Raw genomic sequence first — 18,571 nt, 5'->3', positions numbered from 1 at the left:
ACTTCTACAGTGATGCAGTATACCCTTGGTGCTTACAAATGATTTAGTAGCTATTAGCCAAAATAGGAAGAGGATTGACAACTATGTTTAGGGAAAACTTATATAATAATGTTAGGTGATTTAAGAAAGCATTTTGAAGGAATAGCACAGAATTCTACGTTACAAAGTAAGAACTAGAGTGTAAATATCACTCTTTAAACTCTTACTGTAATTTGCAAAGATTGTTAGTTTTGCAGATATATAAGACTTGTAAATTTATTTCCCTTATTAGAAAATAATTTGGCTTCCCTTTTCTCCTAATGTTCAGTATCATAGAAAAACTGACATCTGTTATTATGAGGTTTAGCCTCTTTAGTACGGTTTGAGATACCTGTGTATTGGTTTATAACCAAGAGTCCTGCAGAGTTAAATTGAACAAGACTGTCAGGGCGCTGAGTATTTGGTTAGGGAACTAATGTAAACCAGTGGCATTTGCTTGTTTATTAGTTTTAATTTTTACTTTAAAGAAGTAATTGGCTCAAATACTTGACCATTATACATACATATAACCTGAGTTATGGTGAACATAAGACATTTAGAATGAAAGTAATGTGCCTGGTAAATGTCTTCAGAAGGTGTATGCTGGAGCTCTACAGTATATGTATTTCTGATTATATGTGTCCTAAAACATGTATTTGTTATTACAAAGTTGAGATCTTTTTAATCAAAAAGTTCAGAGGTTGTCATCTAGCTTTTCATGCGTGGTTTTCTCTTGTCTTAAAAGGAAATCAGGTATTTCATAGAATGTAGCGCTATAACTAATATCTTTATAATAGTCTGTAAGGAAATATATTAAAAAGTTGAAATAAGGACTTCTTGGTTCCCCAGTGGCTTAGACTCTGCACTTCCACTGCAGAGGGCGCAAGTTCAATCTCTGGTCCAGAAAGTTCCACATGCCATGTGGTATGGCCAAAAATGAGTTCAGATAAATTAACAGGACTGCAGTTTTTAGATGGTACCTCCAACTTGCATATAGATTGTATTCTGAAATGCTTGGAAATAAAATAATCTTTTAAGAAAAATAATGCTAAAAAGGCGTTTCCTCCCAGATTAGCCCATGAAAGTTGATTTGATCTGTAGCTAGCACACATGGCCACGTTATTTTTCAAAGAAAATAATGCTTTTGCTAGTAAGTAGTTAGGAAAATAAATATGAGCAAGTGTTTATCTTGAATCATGGTATTTGAGAAAAAGTAAGAGAAGTTCATGTGAAACGAAGATTAGCTAGAGTGGAATTAACTGAGGTGTGAACAGTGAAAGTTGGGAGAGGGGATAATACTGCCTGAAAAGTGACTAGGGTGGTTATTAGTGATACTTCCCATCACACACTTCTGAAGGGTTGATTGCCCCAGGAATAGATGGATAAAAATGACCTAGTCTTGTACTTCACTTTTTTTTTTTTGACATTTAAAAGGGGGAACTGTCTTCTAAATAAGCTTTAAGAATACAAAGCCTAAGCCTTTTAATTTAGAACATCCTTTTAATTTATAACCCCGAGTGGTAAATAATTTATATTTTTGTTATTACGGCTGATGAAAACAGATCTTAGAGTAAAACTTCTTCTTTATTGTTTTTCACTTTGAGTATATTATCCCAGAGAGTTGTTGGTCTTTATTGTTGTTCAGTCTCTTAAGTTGTGTCTGACTCTTTGCGACCCATGGACTATATAGCACACCAGACTCTTCTGTCCTTCACTTTCTCCCAGTGTTTGCTCAAACTCAGGTCCATTGAGTCAGTGATGCCATCCAACCGTCTCATCTTCTGTCGCCCCCTTCTCTTGTCCTCAATCTTTCCCAGCATAGGGTCTTTTCCAGTGAGTCGGCTCTTTGCATCACGTGGCCAGAGTAGTGGAGCTTCAGCTTCAGCACCAGTCCTGACTATTAGAAGAACCATAAGTTTCACTGTACAGACCTTTGTAGGCAAAGTCATATCTCTGCTTCGTGACTGCAGTCACAATCTGCAGTAATTTTGGAGTCCAAGAAAATAAAATCTGTTAACTGTTTTCACTTTTTCTCCATCTGTTTGCCATTAAGTGTTGGGACTGGCTTGCTAGCATGTGTAATGAGCACAGTTGTGTGGTAGTTTGAAGATTCTTTGACATTGCCCTTCATTGGGACTGGGATGAAAACTGACCTTTTCCAGTCCTGTGGCCACTGCTGGGTTTTCCAAATATGCTGACATACTGAGTGCAGCACGTTAACATTATCATCTTTTAGAATTTTGAATAGCTCAGTTGGAATTCTGTCACCTCCACTAGCTTTTTTCGTAGTAATGCTTCCTAAGGCCCACTTTGACTTCACACTCCAGAATGTCCTAGATGAGTGGCCACATGGTGGTTATCTGGGTCATTAAGACCTTTTTAGTATAGCTCTTTGTGTTATTGCCACCTCTTCTTGATCTCTTCTGCTTCCGTTAGTTCCTTACCTTTTCTGTCCTTTATCATGTCCATCCTTGGATGAAATAAATGTTTCCTGTGCTGTGTGCTTATTTGCTCAGTCGTGTCTGACTCTTTGTGACCTTGCGGACTATAGCCTGCCGGGTGCCTCTGTCCATGGGGATTCTCCAGGCTAGAATATTGGAGTGGGTTACCATCCCCTCCTCCAGGGGATCTTCCCACCCCAGGGATCGAACCCAGGTCTCCTGCATTGCAGGTGGATTCTTTACTGTGTAAACCATCAGGGAAGCCCTCTAAGAGCTGTAATAATGGTAATTATAGAGGAGCTAATACATATTCTTATGCTCACCATAACTCAGGTTATTTATATATGTGTAATGATCAAGTGTTTGAACCCTGGATATCTCCCAATTTAAAGGTCTATTAAAGCATAGAATTAATACTGTTTCAGCTTACCTGGATTACCGTGTAAAACATTATTTCTATGGCAAAATTTGTTATTGTTTAAGTACCTGCTTTATTTTTGGGGGCTCCAGTATTACTGCAGATGGTGACGGCAGCCATGAAATTAAAAGATGCTTACTTCTTGGAAGAAAAGTTATAGCCAACCTAGACAGACTATTAAAAAGCAGAGACATTACTTTGCCAACAGAGGTCCGTCTAGTCAAGGCTATGGTTTTTCCAGTAGTCATGTATGGATTTGAGAGTTGGACTATAAAGAAAGTTGACCAGTGAAGAACTGATGCTTTTGAACTGTGGTGTTGGAGAAGACCCTTGAGAGTCCCTTGGACTGCAAGGAGATCCAACCAGTCCATCCTAAAGGAAATCAATCCTGAATATTCATTGAAAGGACTGATGTTGAAGCTGAAACTCCAGTACTTTGGCCACCTGATGTGAAGAACTGACTCTGAAAAGACCCTGATGCTGGGAAAGATTGAAGGCTTGAAGAGAAGGGGATGACAAAGGATGAGATGGTTGTATGGCATCACTGACTCAATGGATGTGAGTTTGAATAAACTCTGGGAGTTGGTGATGGACAGGGAGGCCTGGCGTGCTGCAGCCCATGGGTTCACAAAGAATCAGACGACTGAGCAACTGAACTGAACTGAAGTACCTACTATGTGCCAGTCACTTTTTGGTGCTCCATCTGAGCAGTGAACAAGAGACAAGAATTACTGATAATGAAGTTTACATTCTAGCAGAGATTTATTTCAAGTTGCATTTGGAAGATCAAAAAAATCACCTGTCTTTATTACCTTCAGGTTGGCTTTCTTAGGGTAGATGCCCATAGCTAGAGCAGCTGGGACTCTATTTACGTTTATATCCAGTATCCTAGGTAGGATCCTAATAGAGAATGGGTAGTAACTATATTAGCATATTTTGAATAGAATCTAAGTACAGCTTCCTTTTAAAGTGGAAGGACAAGGGTCCTTATCCTTGCTTATCTGATCCTGAATAAGAATTCTTCTGACTATGAGAATGTTTGAACAAACCATTTACTGCTGCCAAGGCAGCTCTATTTTTAAAATGATTTCATGTGTTGTTGCTAAACTATCCTGTACCATAGGTGCTTTAAGCATTTCCATAGACACAGTATACAAAATTGTTAGCTGAATGTACTCTGGATCTAGACAACTTAGATTTAAATCCCAGCTGCCTCTAATCTAGCTGTATGATCTTGGTCAAGTGTGTGCATGCATGTGTGCATGCAGTCACATCAGTCATGTCTGACTCTTTGTGACCCCATGGACTGTAGCCCACCAGGCACCTCTGTCCATGAAATTCTCTAGGCAAGAATACTGGAGTGGATATATATATACCTCATCTTCTTTATCCATTCCTCTGTCCATGGGATCACAAAGAGTCAGACCTGACTGATGTGACTTTTCATGTATGCACGCACCTGCCCAAGATTATGCAGCTAATCCCTTATCAGTCATATCATTTGCAAATATTTTCTCCCAGTCTCTGTGTTGTCTTTTTGTTTTGTTTATTGTTTCCTTTGCTGTGCAAAAGCTTTTCAGTTTTAAGTAGGTCCTGTTTGTTTATTTTTGCTTTTATTTCCATTATTCTGGAATGTGGATTAAAAAAGATTTTGCTGTGATTTATGTCTGAGAGTGTTCTGCCTATGTTTTCCTCTAATAGTTTTATAGTGCCCAACTAACGTTTAGGTCTTTAATCCATTTTGAGCTTATTTTTGTGTATGCAGTTAAGGAATGTTTTAATTTCATTCTTTTACATGTGGCTGTCCAGTTTTCCCAGCACCATTTGTTGAAGAGACTGTCTTTCCACATTTGTATGGTCTTGCCTCCTTTGTCATAGATTAGTTGGCTTTTTTGGTGCATGGGCTTATTTCTGGGTGTTCTGTCCTGTTCCATTGACCCCCGTATTTCTGTTTTTGTGCCAGTACTATCCTGTTTTGATGATTGTAGCTTTGTAGTATAGTCTGAAGTTAGGGAGCCTGATTGTTCCAGCTCCGTTTTCCTTTTCAAGATTGCTTTGACTATTCAGGGTCGTCTTTGTCTCCATACAGATTTTGAGATTTTTTTTGTTATAGTTCTCAAGAAGATGTGTGAATACACCCCCCCCACACACACACAATGGAATATTACTCAGCCCTTAAAAAGAGTGAAAAAAGACTGTTTGCAGCAACATGGATGGACCTAGAGAGTGTCATACTGAATGAGTGAAGTAAGACGGAGAAGGAGAAATATCATATGACATTCTTTATATGTGGAATCGAAAAAGAAATTATAGAAATGAGCTTACAAAACAGAAAGAGACTCATGGGCTTAGAAAACAAACTCATGGTTGCTGTGGGGAGGACATAGTTAAGCACTTTGGAAAGGTAACATACACACTGCTCTATTTAAAGTGGATAACCAGCAAAAACCTATTGTATAGCGCATGGAACTTTGCTCAGTATTACGTGCCAGCCTGGGTGGGAAGGAGAATGGATATGTGTGTGTGTGTGTGTGTGGCTGAGTCCCTTCACTGTTCTTGTTTATTTGTGATCATGCTATAATTAATTGGGATTAACTGCTATACCCCAATACAAAATGTTTTTGGTGTTAAAAAATAAAAATAAAAACATGCTAGAGTGGATTTCCACGCCCTCTTCCAGGGAATCTTCCCAACCCAGGGATCAAACCCTTGTCTCTTTTGTCTCCTGTATTGGCAGGCGGGTTCTTTACCACTGGCACCACCTGAGAAGTATGAACCTGTCTGCCACAATTTTTTTAAATCTGGAAAAGTAGTGATAATAGTTGGCTAATGTAGGGATGAAATGAAATAATTGCTAATGCTTAGCACTTGGCAAGTACTAAATGACAGCTGTTATTATTTTTCATGCTTGACATATAATTTACGTTAAAGTTGCTTTTCTAGATTTTTTGGCCAAACAACTTATTTTGTTGGGTGGGTTTATGCTTTCCAGGAGAACAATTTGATATAACAGAAATCTGGATTCTAGCTGTGAATCATCCACTGATTGATCTTGATTAATTATTAAGAGGGAGTTCAGATAAAATAATGTATTTAGTATTTTCATATAAAATTTAAATATTTTAAAATAGGTGAGCATGTTGAGTCTTTGGTTGATTTTGAGTACTCAACAGAAACCTGTTTTTTGTTTCATTGTAGTGTGAAATGGTGATCCCAGATGCTCAGTTTTTGTACCGAAGCTTACCAATGACTTACAAAAACTTTTTGTAGTTCTCAAAGTTTAAATTAGTGGATGATTTACAGATGATTCCTGTGTTTTTTTGTTTAATTCTAAATATAAACAACTTGACAATCACACCCAATAAAAAAGTTCCCTAAGATGCTTTTCATGTCACCAAGACCCTATTTCATAAAATTATTGTAATAACCTCCTACTGAATTTGAGTTAGAGAAACTGGAAATACATTGTTTTCCTAATTACAGTGTAGTATATGTGCATGTTTTATTTTAAAATGTTACAAACTTCTCTTAGATTTGCTTTGTTTTTATTTTCTGAAAGACTAATCAGATTTTCATTAGTTTTTCACTTCCTTCCAAAAGACACCTTGTAGAGAAATATTGTAGAATCAAAATGAATGTTGTAGTCAAATTTTATTGGAGTTCAGGTCCTGTAAAGATGGTTGTGTTTAACTTCCACAAAGTTATTTGTTGTTTTTCCTGAACTTTTCCTTTTGCAGCAAAGTTCTATTTTCATTAACTACACACTATTTTAAAGTAGAAGATGGTGGTGAAAGATCAGTCTGTGTTACCTTTGGATTTTTTTTCTTTGTGAAAGCAATGGCTGTCTTGATTGTAACAGAAAACTATCTGGAATTCGGACTTGAAACAGGTAATAATTTAATATAAGTTCTTAAAATTAGGTTTATATTCTGAAATGGTCTAAATAACCTTTATTATTCTTAAGGTGTTTTTTTTTAGCTAAGTTTTTCCTAGCTTTTTCCAAAAATGCTCTCCCCTCCTCATTTTTTCCTTAAACTTAAATAAGTGTTTCTGATGCTAATGTTTACTCACATAGATAAAGATGCAGAGTTTAATGCAAATTATATGGAATGTATATATATCAAAGGGATGTTTTCAAAGGCTATTTCTCCTAATAACTAAATTTTATTGCATTATGACATACTAATTAGCACATAAAAGAGCTAAGCTTGTCACTTCAGAATTTAAGATACTCTAGCATTTTATTTCCAAAGAAAGATTCTGTATTTTACTCCTATGATAAGAGTAAATTTTCTTCCCCCTACAGGGTTTACAAATTTTTCAGACAGTGCGATGCAGTTTCTTGAAAAGCAAGGTTTAGAATCTCAGTAAGTTTTTTTTAAATTAAGTATTATTCAAGTTAAATTTTTCCATTTTTAGTAAAATAGCACTTACTGTAAGTAGTTCTTTGTTTTTAATCAGTGAAAAGAATTCTTTTTTTAAGTAGGACTGTCTCTTTTAGCAGTATCCTCATATTTTTTACATTTGTATAAACTTAGTATCTTTTATAGAATTCGGATTTGAATTTGCTGTTATTTAACTTAATTCCTCTTCCATCAGACAGTAAATGAAATTCATGAGTCACATTATTTTTTGCCGAATATGTAGGTAATATTGTTAAAAGTGTTGCTTAAGAGATGTCTGATTAAGTTCATAATTCACTAAAATCCCTTATAGTGGTGGAATAAAGAACTGTCTTTCTGTAGGAGTTTACTTTGTATTACTTGTATTATTGTGATTTATAAAGTAATTAATTAGTAGAAAAGAAAACTTCTAGAAGGTTCACTTCAAAAACTTACCAGCTTTTTTAAAAATTTTAATTTTAGGGGTCCTGTTTCAAAACTTACTTTCAAATTTTTCCTGGCTATTTTCTGTTCACTCATTGGGGCTTTTTTGACATTTCCTGGATTACGGCTGGCTCAAATGCATCTGGATGCCCTGAATTTGGCAACAGAAAAAATTACACAGTAAGCGGAAAATGTACATAAGCACATGCAGATAAATATATGTTTTCCATCTTAATGAAGGTATATTATTGTAATGAAATCATAAATTATTGTATTGAAAATTAATAACCATTTGATGTCACACTGCTTCCTCTTTCTACTATAAGCAAGTTTCTTCCATTCTTTTCTAAACTTTAAGTCCTGTGTAAGAAAAAAACACTAATTATTAAATTTCTTTTCTTCCTGTTAAAATGGAAATATTAATATTTATGTTCTTTTGAACTCAGAGTTCAATGTTTATGATATCATAATCTCTACCACTGATCTGAGGATCTATGGGAATTTCTTTAAATTAGAATTTTCAAGTTAAAAGTACTTATTTATATTTCATATAAATGATTTGATTTAACCTAATTTTGTATTTAAAGCATTTTATTTTAAAATGTTTTGAAATTAAATCTGTGCACATAAGAAATGTTTGTTTTTTTAATATTACTGACCTGTTTGTAACCTTATTTTACTTTGGGATTACTAGTACTGTATAGTGTTAAATTACAGTTTGCTATTTTAGTTTTCAAATACAGAGAATCTCTACATGTAAGTCAGAGCCCACTTACTATATTCTTTGTGGTTGTCAGAGATTCTTTTCTTGGTGTAGAGACCTTGGCAGAGGAACAGATTTTTATCTTCATCATTTCATATCCAGATCCAAATTTCCAAATCCTCTTTTTGTTTTGCAGCAGAAGCCCGAGTTGGGAATATTCCATTTTTATATATGTATTTATAGTCATTAAGTTTCTCTGAATAGTCATATTTCCTAACATTTCTGCTCTTTAAAAACCTACATTTAATGATGCTGATTCTCTGTCTTTTCACGTTCTTATCTCTCCTGCCTCTGTCATTTTCCTTTATTTTAATTTTGAAAATGCTTCTGTGTTTCTCCTCTCCTCCCTTTTTCCTGCATATGCTTTGTGTGTGTTTACTTATTCTCACCTCCTAGTACACACTCCTTCCTCTTTTCCGCTCCTTCTACTCAGCATGCCCTTGGCTACATCCTGCTTTTCTCCCACCGTCCGTCTCTCTAATGGCTTCTTTTAAAACAAAACCTGGTTCTCCCCCTCCTCTCTACACACACACACTTCAGTCCACTAACCCCAGTGTTATGATTTAAATAAGCTGAAAGGGTGGGTGGAGGGGAGCCCTTCACCAGCTACTGAAACCGCTGTGGGCTGCTCCTTGATACTAGAGTGTTCCCTAGCAACACTGCATACCTAATACTGCTGCTTTCTTCCCCCGCACCCGATGGTTTACCCAGGCTCTGGGATGAAAGAATCACTTTATGAAAACATTTAAAGCATTTAGTGGTAGTTTGGGATTGGAGACACTGAGGGTTGGGGGGGTGGGGGGCACATTTTCTTTTCCTTCTCAGAAAAATGTAGCTTTTTCCAATTTTTCCCTTTGGGAATCTGGAGTTTTATTTTCCGTGTATTACAAACGGCCCCTCACACATACACACATTGTGTTGTAGCACTCTGCCCGGATACAGGGTGTGGCGAGCTAGTTTTGTAGTGAGGGCAGCAGACTGGCGCAAAGAGCTGCGTTCTCCTCACCCCCGGGCCAGGCAGTAGTACTCGCTTCAGGGCCAGAGTTCCGCCTCTCCCTGGTCAGGTAGGTCTTCATGGTTTCCCGAGCCAGCCGCTTACTCACAGAAATCACTGTCACTTGCACTGCACTGGTATTTTAAAGAGTGTGCGTGTGTGTGTATTTTAAACCCTGCAGTTTAGTCTCTCTTCCTCGCATGGTTTGTAATGAAAACAGTACATGGTAATAAAATAGTCTGAAGAACGTCTTTCTGAAACAAGGACAGTCTTTTATCAGTCATCTGTCTCTGTAGGGTACAGACTTGGGGCAACAGTTAAGAATGACGTTGCATCTCACACCTGAAACCTTTTGCTGTATTGGGTATATTGCCTTGTGGGAGTACCGTGAATTTCTCCTGGTTTGTATAGGATAGGGAAGTTCATTTCAGATGCATTCATAATTCTTCAAGAAGAAATAAAAATGTGAATCATTTATGATTTTAACAATTAATTAAAACATTATACATGATCATTACAAATGCAATGGCTTCCACCTGCCATATCCCGTCTGGTATTTTGGACCTTGTAATAGGTCTCTTATTTGTAAGTAATCAGAAGCTGCTTTGTGTCTGCTGGACTGAAAAATATCAGAAGATGACACCTATCCTGAAAATCCACTGGATTCATTGATTAGAGAATCATTTAAATATCAGTGTATTAAATCAGGGATACAGTAGGAGATTGTTAAAGAACCCTAGAGTGGGAGTGAACAGATTTAGATTTCAGTGCATAATCTCTTTCTCGCCTGTAATATTACCATGTGCAAATCGTTTAACTTTCCTCAATCTAAATGTTCTCATCTGAAACATTAAAATAATAAGGTGTTTTTATAAGGGCTCAAATTAGTGTTGAGTGATAATGATTAATATAAAATAATGGTGGCAACAATACCTTAATATAGAATACTGAAATTAAAGTTCCTACCTTCATTTTTTAAGTTCCAAGTTTCTGTAGTTTATTAGTGTATTTTGCTTCTGGATTTTTATGTTTATTTCTTACATACTTTCAGAACATTACTTCATATCAACTTCTTGGCACCTCTGTTTATGGTTCTGCTCTGGGTAAAACCCATCACCAAAGACTACATTATGAACCCACCATTGGGTAAAGAAAGTGTCCCTTTGTAAGTATGGGTATTTGGGGGCTAATTTTTATTTTATTATATAATCAAAACTTTTCTGAAATGTTTTTTACTGTGTTCATGTTTTTAATTATAATATTAAGAGTGTATTTTTAAAACGTTAATAGAAATGTTTTAAAATATCATAAAATGGAAATTACAGGTCATCATTTAAACTTTTGGTGATCTTCAGTATGATTGTGAATTATTATTACTCTGCACTTATATTATCTTATACACTTGTAAGTTTTTCTGCCTTTTCACTTGATGTCCAGTTGATATCTGAGATTTTTCTTTTTTTTTTTTTGATAGCACTTGTTTTTAAGACACTTCGTACATTTCTGTTATTTTTTCTTAATTGTGAAAATTATAAAGGGAAAATTTTATAAATGAAAGTTTATATATTCAGCCCCTTAAGAGTTATTAATATTTTCCGTATTGTTTTTTGTTTTATTTTTTGATAAAGTATCTTTTCAAGTAAACCAGAAGCATAACATTTTTACCTCTAGGAACTTCAGTATGCCTCTCTAAAAAATAAAGATATTTTTCTACATGACAGTGTTGTCATACCTATCAAAATTAAAAATAAAGCCTTAACATTATTATCTAATAGCAGGTCTTATTCCCCAATTAGACAGCTGTACTTTAACAGGAGAAGAAGAAAATAAACAGTTTGTTAAAAGGCATTAGTAACTGTACTTGATATGTTAGTTCATTAGCCTTGTGGAACTATTAGAGTAATAAAAAGATTCAGGCAGAGCTGGTTCAAACCCCAGTTCTGATCCTTACTAAAGCTGTCACTTGAGGGAGATTATTTAGCTTCACTGAGCCTCTGTTTCCCCATCTGGAAAATGAAGATAATAGTATCTACCTCACAAGGTTATCATTGGAATTAAATGAAAGAACACATGTAATGCAACTGGCTAGAAATAAGTGCTTAATAATTGTTCCTTCCACTGCTTTGCCTTATCAAAATTAAAATAGAAAAACTTGACTAGTCATTGATTCCACAGTATGCATTTTACATTATGCATTTCTTTTAGACCCTGGTACAGATTTGTGTTGGAATAAGTATAGAATCAGTGATGACCATGATTTTTTTTGTTTAACACTTAACCTTATTGAACTAAGAAAGTATACTTTGAAGTCATAACATTTTTTCCCCACATAAGTAAGCTTTAATGGTAATTTCAACTTGACAGGTTCACTCTGAGTATTTAAAAGTTAATCCTAAGGATTGTAGGGTTCTAGACTGAGGTAGAGAATCTGCCTGCAGTGCAGTGTGGGTGACCCAGGTTTGATCCCTGGGTCGGGAAAATCCCTTGGAAAAGGGAATGTCAACCCACTCCAGTATTCTTGCTTGGTAAATGATGGAAACAAAATTATAGTCTTATCTGTGCTCCATTTTATTCCTTTTTTATTTGTTAGATAATTACATTAAGTGATTAGACAGCAGTGGTTTAAAATTTTTGTTTAAAATCCAAAGCCCATGTGGTAGATTGAGAAAGAATGGCTGCCCATTAACCCAGGTCCTTTGTCTGTCACATGGAGTAAATGGTTGGTCAAAGGCCTTTATTTGTAGTGAGAGGCAAAAATGGTTAGAATGTAGTTTCCACCCAGAAATGTATTTAAACTCATCCATCCATGTGTTCTGCTTGGGCATCAAGAAATGAAATGCAGGCAGAGTCCATGTGTGCTTGTAACCTCTTAAGAAAACCAAAAGAGAACCTGTACAGTGATACCTAGAATGGCTTCTAGAATTTGGAGGAATTTCTTCTGCCTTTTCTTTACCTGCATATTTTGCCCCAGCTCAGACTCTTTCCTGAGATACCCTATCATATCAACTGACCAAATCCTTATGAAGTTAAGTAAGCAATCTGAATTAGAGGTACTAATTAGATAACTATTAGTAGAACTGTAAGGAGAAGGCAATGGCACCCCACTGCAGTACTCTTGCCTGGAAAATCCCATGGACGGAGGAGCCTGGTAGGCTGCAGTCAGTCCCTGGGGTCGCTAAGAGTCAGACACGACTGAGCGACGTCACTTTCACTTTTCACTTTCATGCACTGGAGAAGGAAATGGCAACCCACTCCAGTGTTCTTGCCTGGAGAATCCCAGGGACTGGGGAGCCTGGTAGGCTACGGTCTATGGGGTTGCACAGAGTCGGACACGACTGAAGTGACTTAGCAGCAGAACTGTTACCTAAATCCTGAACTCCTCGTAAACAGGGCACATATTTTTTGATTCACTCCCTCGTACCATTCCCTTCATTTCTATTACCTGTCATCCTCAAAGTGTATATACTAGCTGTCTTCAGAACTCTACCAGCCAAGCCCCCTGGTTGCACCACACCAGGGAGCACAGTATTGTCTGTAGGCCCTGGAAGGGTTCAAGGCTGTGGACGGTCCTAAATCTTTGTGTATTCTCATTCTCACATGACTGATGCTTTAATCTTATTGTTTATTATAATGTAAATGTATTGATAAAAGTTTGCCTTTATGCTTCCTAACCAATGTGCATTTCTCATGGCCTTGTAAAAAGGAAACCAGTAAAGAGCATGCATAATAAAGCCTTTGCTCCATCCCTCTATCACCTCTGTTTCATAAGTAGTTCAACCAAAACTGTATCCTTTCTCATCTTCTCTGCCTTTTCTGTTTCCTGTACTGTTTTTCAACTTTATTTCCACAGGCAGCTTTTTCTTTATTGTAGTTTTAGTCCCTTTCCTAGGTACTTAAACAGAACAGAAGACGGGGATGATAATAGAGCCTATTTTGGAACAAAGTGTTGGTTTTATATCTCTTCCCACTCATTCTTCCTTATAGCCATCCAGTCTACCCTCATAGTCTTTAAGAATTTGGGGGAGACACTTGTAAGTTCCACATCCTGTCTGGCAGATCACTAGACACATTTCAACAGTCACATGTTTAACTACCTGATAGTACTAGAAATTTGAATAGAGTCAGGCTCGGTATAAGCATTGTCTTCAGATTACAATGTTATCTTTTATCTAAGCAGAAACCATGGTCTTTTATAAATCTTAAACCCCTAAAGGACATCAGAATTTACCTCTTCTTTCTAAAGTCCTTTAAAGAGCATCTGATTTTATTGTATTATATCAGAATTCTTGATCCCAGTCAGGAATTCAGCAGAGTGAAAGATCCTACTCAGGTGTTTATGTGATCAAACAAAACTGTAGCCAGAAACAGATGGGTTGTTAACTCAATAGTTCACGGGCAAGCTCCTGGGGTTTCCTTCCTTCTTTCTTGTAGTCTCCAGTTTAAGAACTCCCAACTTCCCTTTTTGCTTAGAGTCATTCCCCTACCCCCACACCTGGAGGATGGATAGAGAAAGGAATCCCAAGTATTGCTCTACTTTTTTCTTTTAGACTTATCTGGTACTTCTTCGATTCATGATGCATTTATTTGTTATGCAAGTGAAAGTATCCTGTAAGTCTGTGATAGAGTGGGACACTTTTCATGTCTCCAGTTGTAACCAAGTCTAGATTTACTTGTATTAAATATCTTATCCAGTGAACATTAACACATATAACTAGCATGCTAGCATTTTTTGGTCTTTGAGAGCACCATATCAACTTTTTGATCTGTAGAATGACAGAAGCTACGTTCGATACTCTGCGACTCTGGTTAATAATCGTGCTCTGTGCTTTGCGGTTGGCCATGATGCGTAGTCACCTGCAAGCTTACTTAAACTTAGCCCAGAAATGTGTGGATCAAATGAAGAAAGAAGCAGGGCGAATAAGCACAGTTGAGCTTCAGAAAATGGTAAGTTTTACACTGTTGCCAAAATGAAAAATAGCAAATACTGATGGCGCTAGCGGTAAAGAACCCACCTGCCAGTGCAGGAGACCTGGGTTTGAACCTGGGTCAGGAAGATCCCCTGGAGGAGGGCATGGCAACCCACTCCAGTGTTCTTGCCTGGAGAATCCCATGGACAGAGGAGCCTGGCGGGTTGCAAAGGATCGCATGGGGTTGCAAAGGATCGGACACGACTGAAGCAACTTAGCACGCACGTGCACAAAAATAAAAGTGTTTGATTTCCTTCAGTCGTAGTTTCATTCCATGATATTCTTATTATGAACAGATAGAATAACCTTAAACTGACAGATGTCAGAGACATTGATCTGATTTGGGTGTTAGGTGAAGAAAGGGTCTCAGTTCCCCTTCCTGCCTTAAGTACTTTTAAGTATCAGACAGTTTGGGTTACAAAGCTGTGGTATATCTACGTTTGCTAAATGGGACTCCCCTAACTGATCTGAAAGACATCACAGTATATTGTATAGCTTTTGTGACTTAAAGAATAGGAAATACTAGTTTTAGTGACTAAATGTATTCCTTTTAACATTAATCCAAGTACTTGAACATGGAACATAAATTTTAACTTAATGGAGAGCCCAGAGAAGGAAGGTGCTAGGAATCCATCCACCGATGTAATGAACTAGACCCACAAGCTGATCAAGTCTTTTTAAAGAAACATGGTATCAGATCCTCTTGTTTTTTACTCTGGAATTTCATCTTGACTCTGTCAAGATTCAAATAACTTTTTATGTTTTACCTTTCATGTATTTTCATACTTTGAATTTTACTTCAGTCTAATGTAAATAGGGATTAATATTTTTATTTATGAGGGTGTTATGTTCCTCTATGACTTTTATTGTTATTTACTTTGACATTTTAGGTGTCTTCAGAAATTTTAGCATTTTGTTTTATATTTGAAATAAGTGAATATATGCCATTTGAATTTCACTGATTTTGTTTCTCCAATTTGTATTAATCACTTAACAATTTTTAAGGGATTTAATGCTTTTTTCACATTTTAAAGAACCTTCAAACTGAGCCTTTCTGAAGTCAGTCTGGGGGCATTTATAATGAAGTACAAATTTATTTCCAGTTAGCTTTTCTTCCCATGGAAGGATTATTTATCTTTTAAGCGATTCAGTTTGATGATTCAGTTTGATACAAAAGTTTAACTCATTCATAACATGTCAGCTATGTTAGAAACTTAAAAATGTTGTTCCAGGTCGCTCGAGTCTTTTATTACCTTTGTGTCATTGCGCTGCAGTATGTGGCTCCTCTGGTCATGCTGCTTCACACAACCCTGCTTTTGAAAACTCTAGGTAGGCATATGCTGGCAGCTGGGAAGCTCATTGCTCTGCTTTCTACCTGTAATTCATAATGTTTTCTGTTACCTACAAAGAAATATGCCTCTTAAAGTTGATTCTCTCTTTAGAAGTTTTACGAGGAAACATGGGAACCTTTAAGCTCTAGAAGTTGATTCATTGATTTATCTTCTTGATTTTGAAAATCAAAATCAAGATTATAAAGATTTTGAAAATCTGTATAATGTTAAAAGAATTGTTTGCTAAAGGTTAATTCTGAGTAACTTGAGTAAGCACTTTTTAGTCTTAATATTTTGTATTTTAAGATTGTGTTAGTGCATAACGTTTAAATTATTATGAGGTACTTTTAAATTTATGAAGTGGATCTTTTGGTGGGTTCTACTTCAGATAACTTAACTTGGATAGAGTAAGATTTCTCAGTTGCAGAACAAAGTTCTTCTGTAAGTCTATTCACTAAACAATCAAGCCCCTCTGTGGTGTTACTCAAGAATTATCTATTACCGAGTTGAGTATTTCTTTGCTTAGATCTGGCAGTCTGCCAGTGTAGGGGTTTTAGAAGCCCAAGAGAATTGAAAGCATTGTTGCGTTGACTTGTAGATACTGTAGAGCTGATGACAGATGTAAATACTCTTTCAGGAATCTATGGAAAAGAGTGGCTCAGTGGTAAATTACATGACTCATGTCCTATCAACTAGGAAAGTGTATGATGAAAAAATTTCTGGAAGCTATTAATAGTCTCTCACATTGGGATCATAGATAGTTTCTGAGAAAGAAATTACTCTGATATTCTAGAGGTAGAAAAGATTCTAAGAAGTTACAGAATCCGTTCTGTCACTCCAGTAGAGGTAGTTGATTCATGCATTATACAGGGAAGAGAATGTTTGTTATTTTACCAGATTTTAATGCAGTTTAATTAAAAGTAAATTAGTTTTTGGCTTTTATGTGTAGTTCTACTGAGAAGGTTAGATTATAGTCTGGTCAAGTTAAGTGAATTTTCCCTAAATATGTAGAGAGCTTATTATTTTACTTTATTTTCAACATAAAATAATTTGTTGTGCCACTAAACTTCTTGTTCTTAATTTGAAATATAAGTTAAGGAATTTTTTTTTTTTTTAGTAAGAAGCTTTGGAATTACTTACTCTTCACATTTTATTTGCATCTTTAATTTTCTAGGTAATCATTCCTGGGGGATTTATCCAGAATCTATGTCTGCCTTGCCAGTGGATAATAGTCTACCCTCCAATTCTGTTCACTCTGAATCACCATCTGCTGATGGGAAGATGAAGGTAACTGTTACACAAATAACAGTGGCACTGAGCAGCTTAAAAAACATTTTCACTCCTCTGCTTTTTCGAGGACTTCTGTCTTTTCTGACCTGGTGGATTGCTGCTTGTCTCTTTTCTACAAGCCTTTTTGGGCTTTTCTATCACCAGTATCTCACTGTGGCATGAACCTCAGTTAACAAAAACGGATATCAAAGTCACACTTTGAATTCAAATATCGTACCCTTGAAGGGCCAACTAAAACCGGAAGAAAGCAAATACAAAGGAAAGAAACCATATCAGAATATCTTGTTTTAAATACTTCCTCTGTATTCTCAGGGTGGATTAATGGTATTAATATTTTAAATTAATAGAATAGGTTGTTAACTGCTCTACTATGGTGTTGAAATTTTAACTCCTTGCATTAAGGGATGTGAGAGGGCTATCTGCAGGTGTAATACTTCCGATGACCTTGGTTTACAGAAACCTCCATCAGTCTTTAAACTTCTCATATGACTCCAGTTATTGATTGGTTCTGTTAATGGTATTAAGGTACTGTTGATATTCATAATAGCTGCCTATAGAACAATCTTCAAACTGAGCCATGCTTTAGGGGAGGAGAGGGAGTTAAAGTCACTTCTGTTGGTAATATACCAGTCACTCTTCAAACAGCAACAACGGCAAAATCCAACAGAAAGGAAGAAATAGCTACTGTATATTACAGTAAAGAAAGCTGCATAGAAATTTTAAATTAAATGGAGATGTACATGCTTAATATTTACAAGTACTGCTGCTTGAGAGTAGCGAGAGTATTGCTTTAAAATCCGTTCTATCCAACTTGAGGGATCTTTTAAATGATTGGCTACATGAACATTTGCAGTCTTGCCATTAGGTTTGGACCTCCCATATTTTATTTTATTCTATGATCCTAAGTATAGTTCTTTTTAATAGTCCAAAAGTATTTATCAATGTTGATCAGACTTTTAAAAAATTACTTTGTAATCCTGCTGACTACCTGTATGTATTGTACATATATATATTATATATTAAATATATAATATATTGAGATTATAAAAGATGAAAATATTGGATTCTTATAATATTTTAAGTTGCTGAATGTATGTTAAAATGTGATTGAATGAGATGCGTTTGTATCTAGAAATTTTCTTTCTTCCTGGAATGAGATTAAAATACGTTTTGAAAATTCATCCGAGTAAGCAGTTTATTTATGTTGCCTGTGTGTGAGAGTCTAGAGAAGGAAGTGGTCTTGCCTGGAGAACGTCCATAGGGTCGCAGAGTCGGACACGACTGAAGCAACTTAGCACACACATGTGTGAGAGTACTTCCAATTTTATAAATACTTAGGTGATTGCTCCCCAGCTAAAATTCTTTTTCTACCATTAAAAAAAAAATTAGAACCTTTCACACTCTAGACAAATCTGGTGTCATTTAAGCCTATGTTATATAGGACTTGTTTTGTTTTAATTTTGTAGAGATTTTATTTGCAGTGTTTTTACTTAATAGGACAGAAATTGAAGTAATTTGAGAAA

General features: G+C 36.0%; 1 protein-coding gene across 1 annotated transcript in view; it reads left to right on the top strand.

Annotated features, from left to right (window-relative positions):
- Nucleotides 1-17,307, top strand: part of TMEM161B (transmembrane protein 161B) — a 70,276-nt gene extending 52,969 nt beyond the window's left edge. The window contains exons 6-12 of the mRNA XM_052643909.1: nucleotides 6,615-6,766; nucleotides 7,184-7,244; nucleotides 7,743-7,883; nucleotides 10,512-10,625; nucleotides 14,230-14,404; nucleotides 15,660-15,756; nucleotides 16,933-17,307. Of these exons, the coding sequence (XP_052499869.1) occupies nucleotides 6,615-6,766; nucleotides 7,184-7,244; nucleotides 7,743-7,883; nucleotides 10,512-10,625; nucleotides 14,230-14,404; nucleotides 15,660-15,756; nucleotides 16,933-17,210 (1,018 nt within the window). The 3' untranslated portion in view covers nucleotides 17,211-17,307. The remainder of the gene's footprint in view (nucleotides 1-6,614; nucleotides 6,767-7,183; nucleotides 7,245-7,742; nucleotides 7,884-10,511; nucleotides 10,626-14,229; nucleotides 14,405-15,659; nucleotides 15,757-16,932) is intronic.
- The last annotated feature ends 1,264 nt before the right edge of the window (nucleotides 17,308-18,571 follow it).

Source organism: Budorcas taxicolor, chromosome 7 (assembly GCF_023091745.1).
Source record: "Budorcas taxicolor isolate Tak-1 chromosome 7, Takin1.1, whole genome shotgun sequence".
NCBI classification, from domain to species: domain Eukaryota; kingdom Metazoa; phylum Chordata; class Mammalia; order Artiodactyla; family Bovidae; genus Budorcas; species Budorcas taxicolor.
This window is presented reverse-complemented; position numbering and strand designations above follow the sequence as displayed.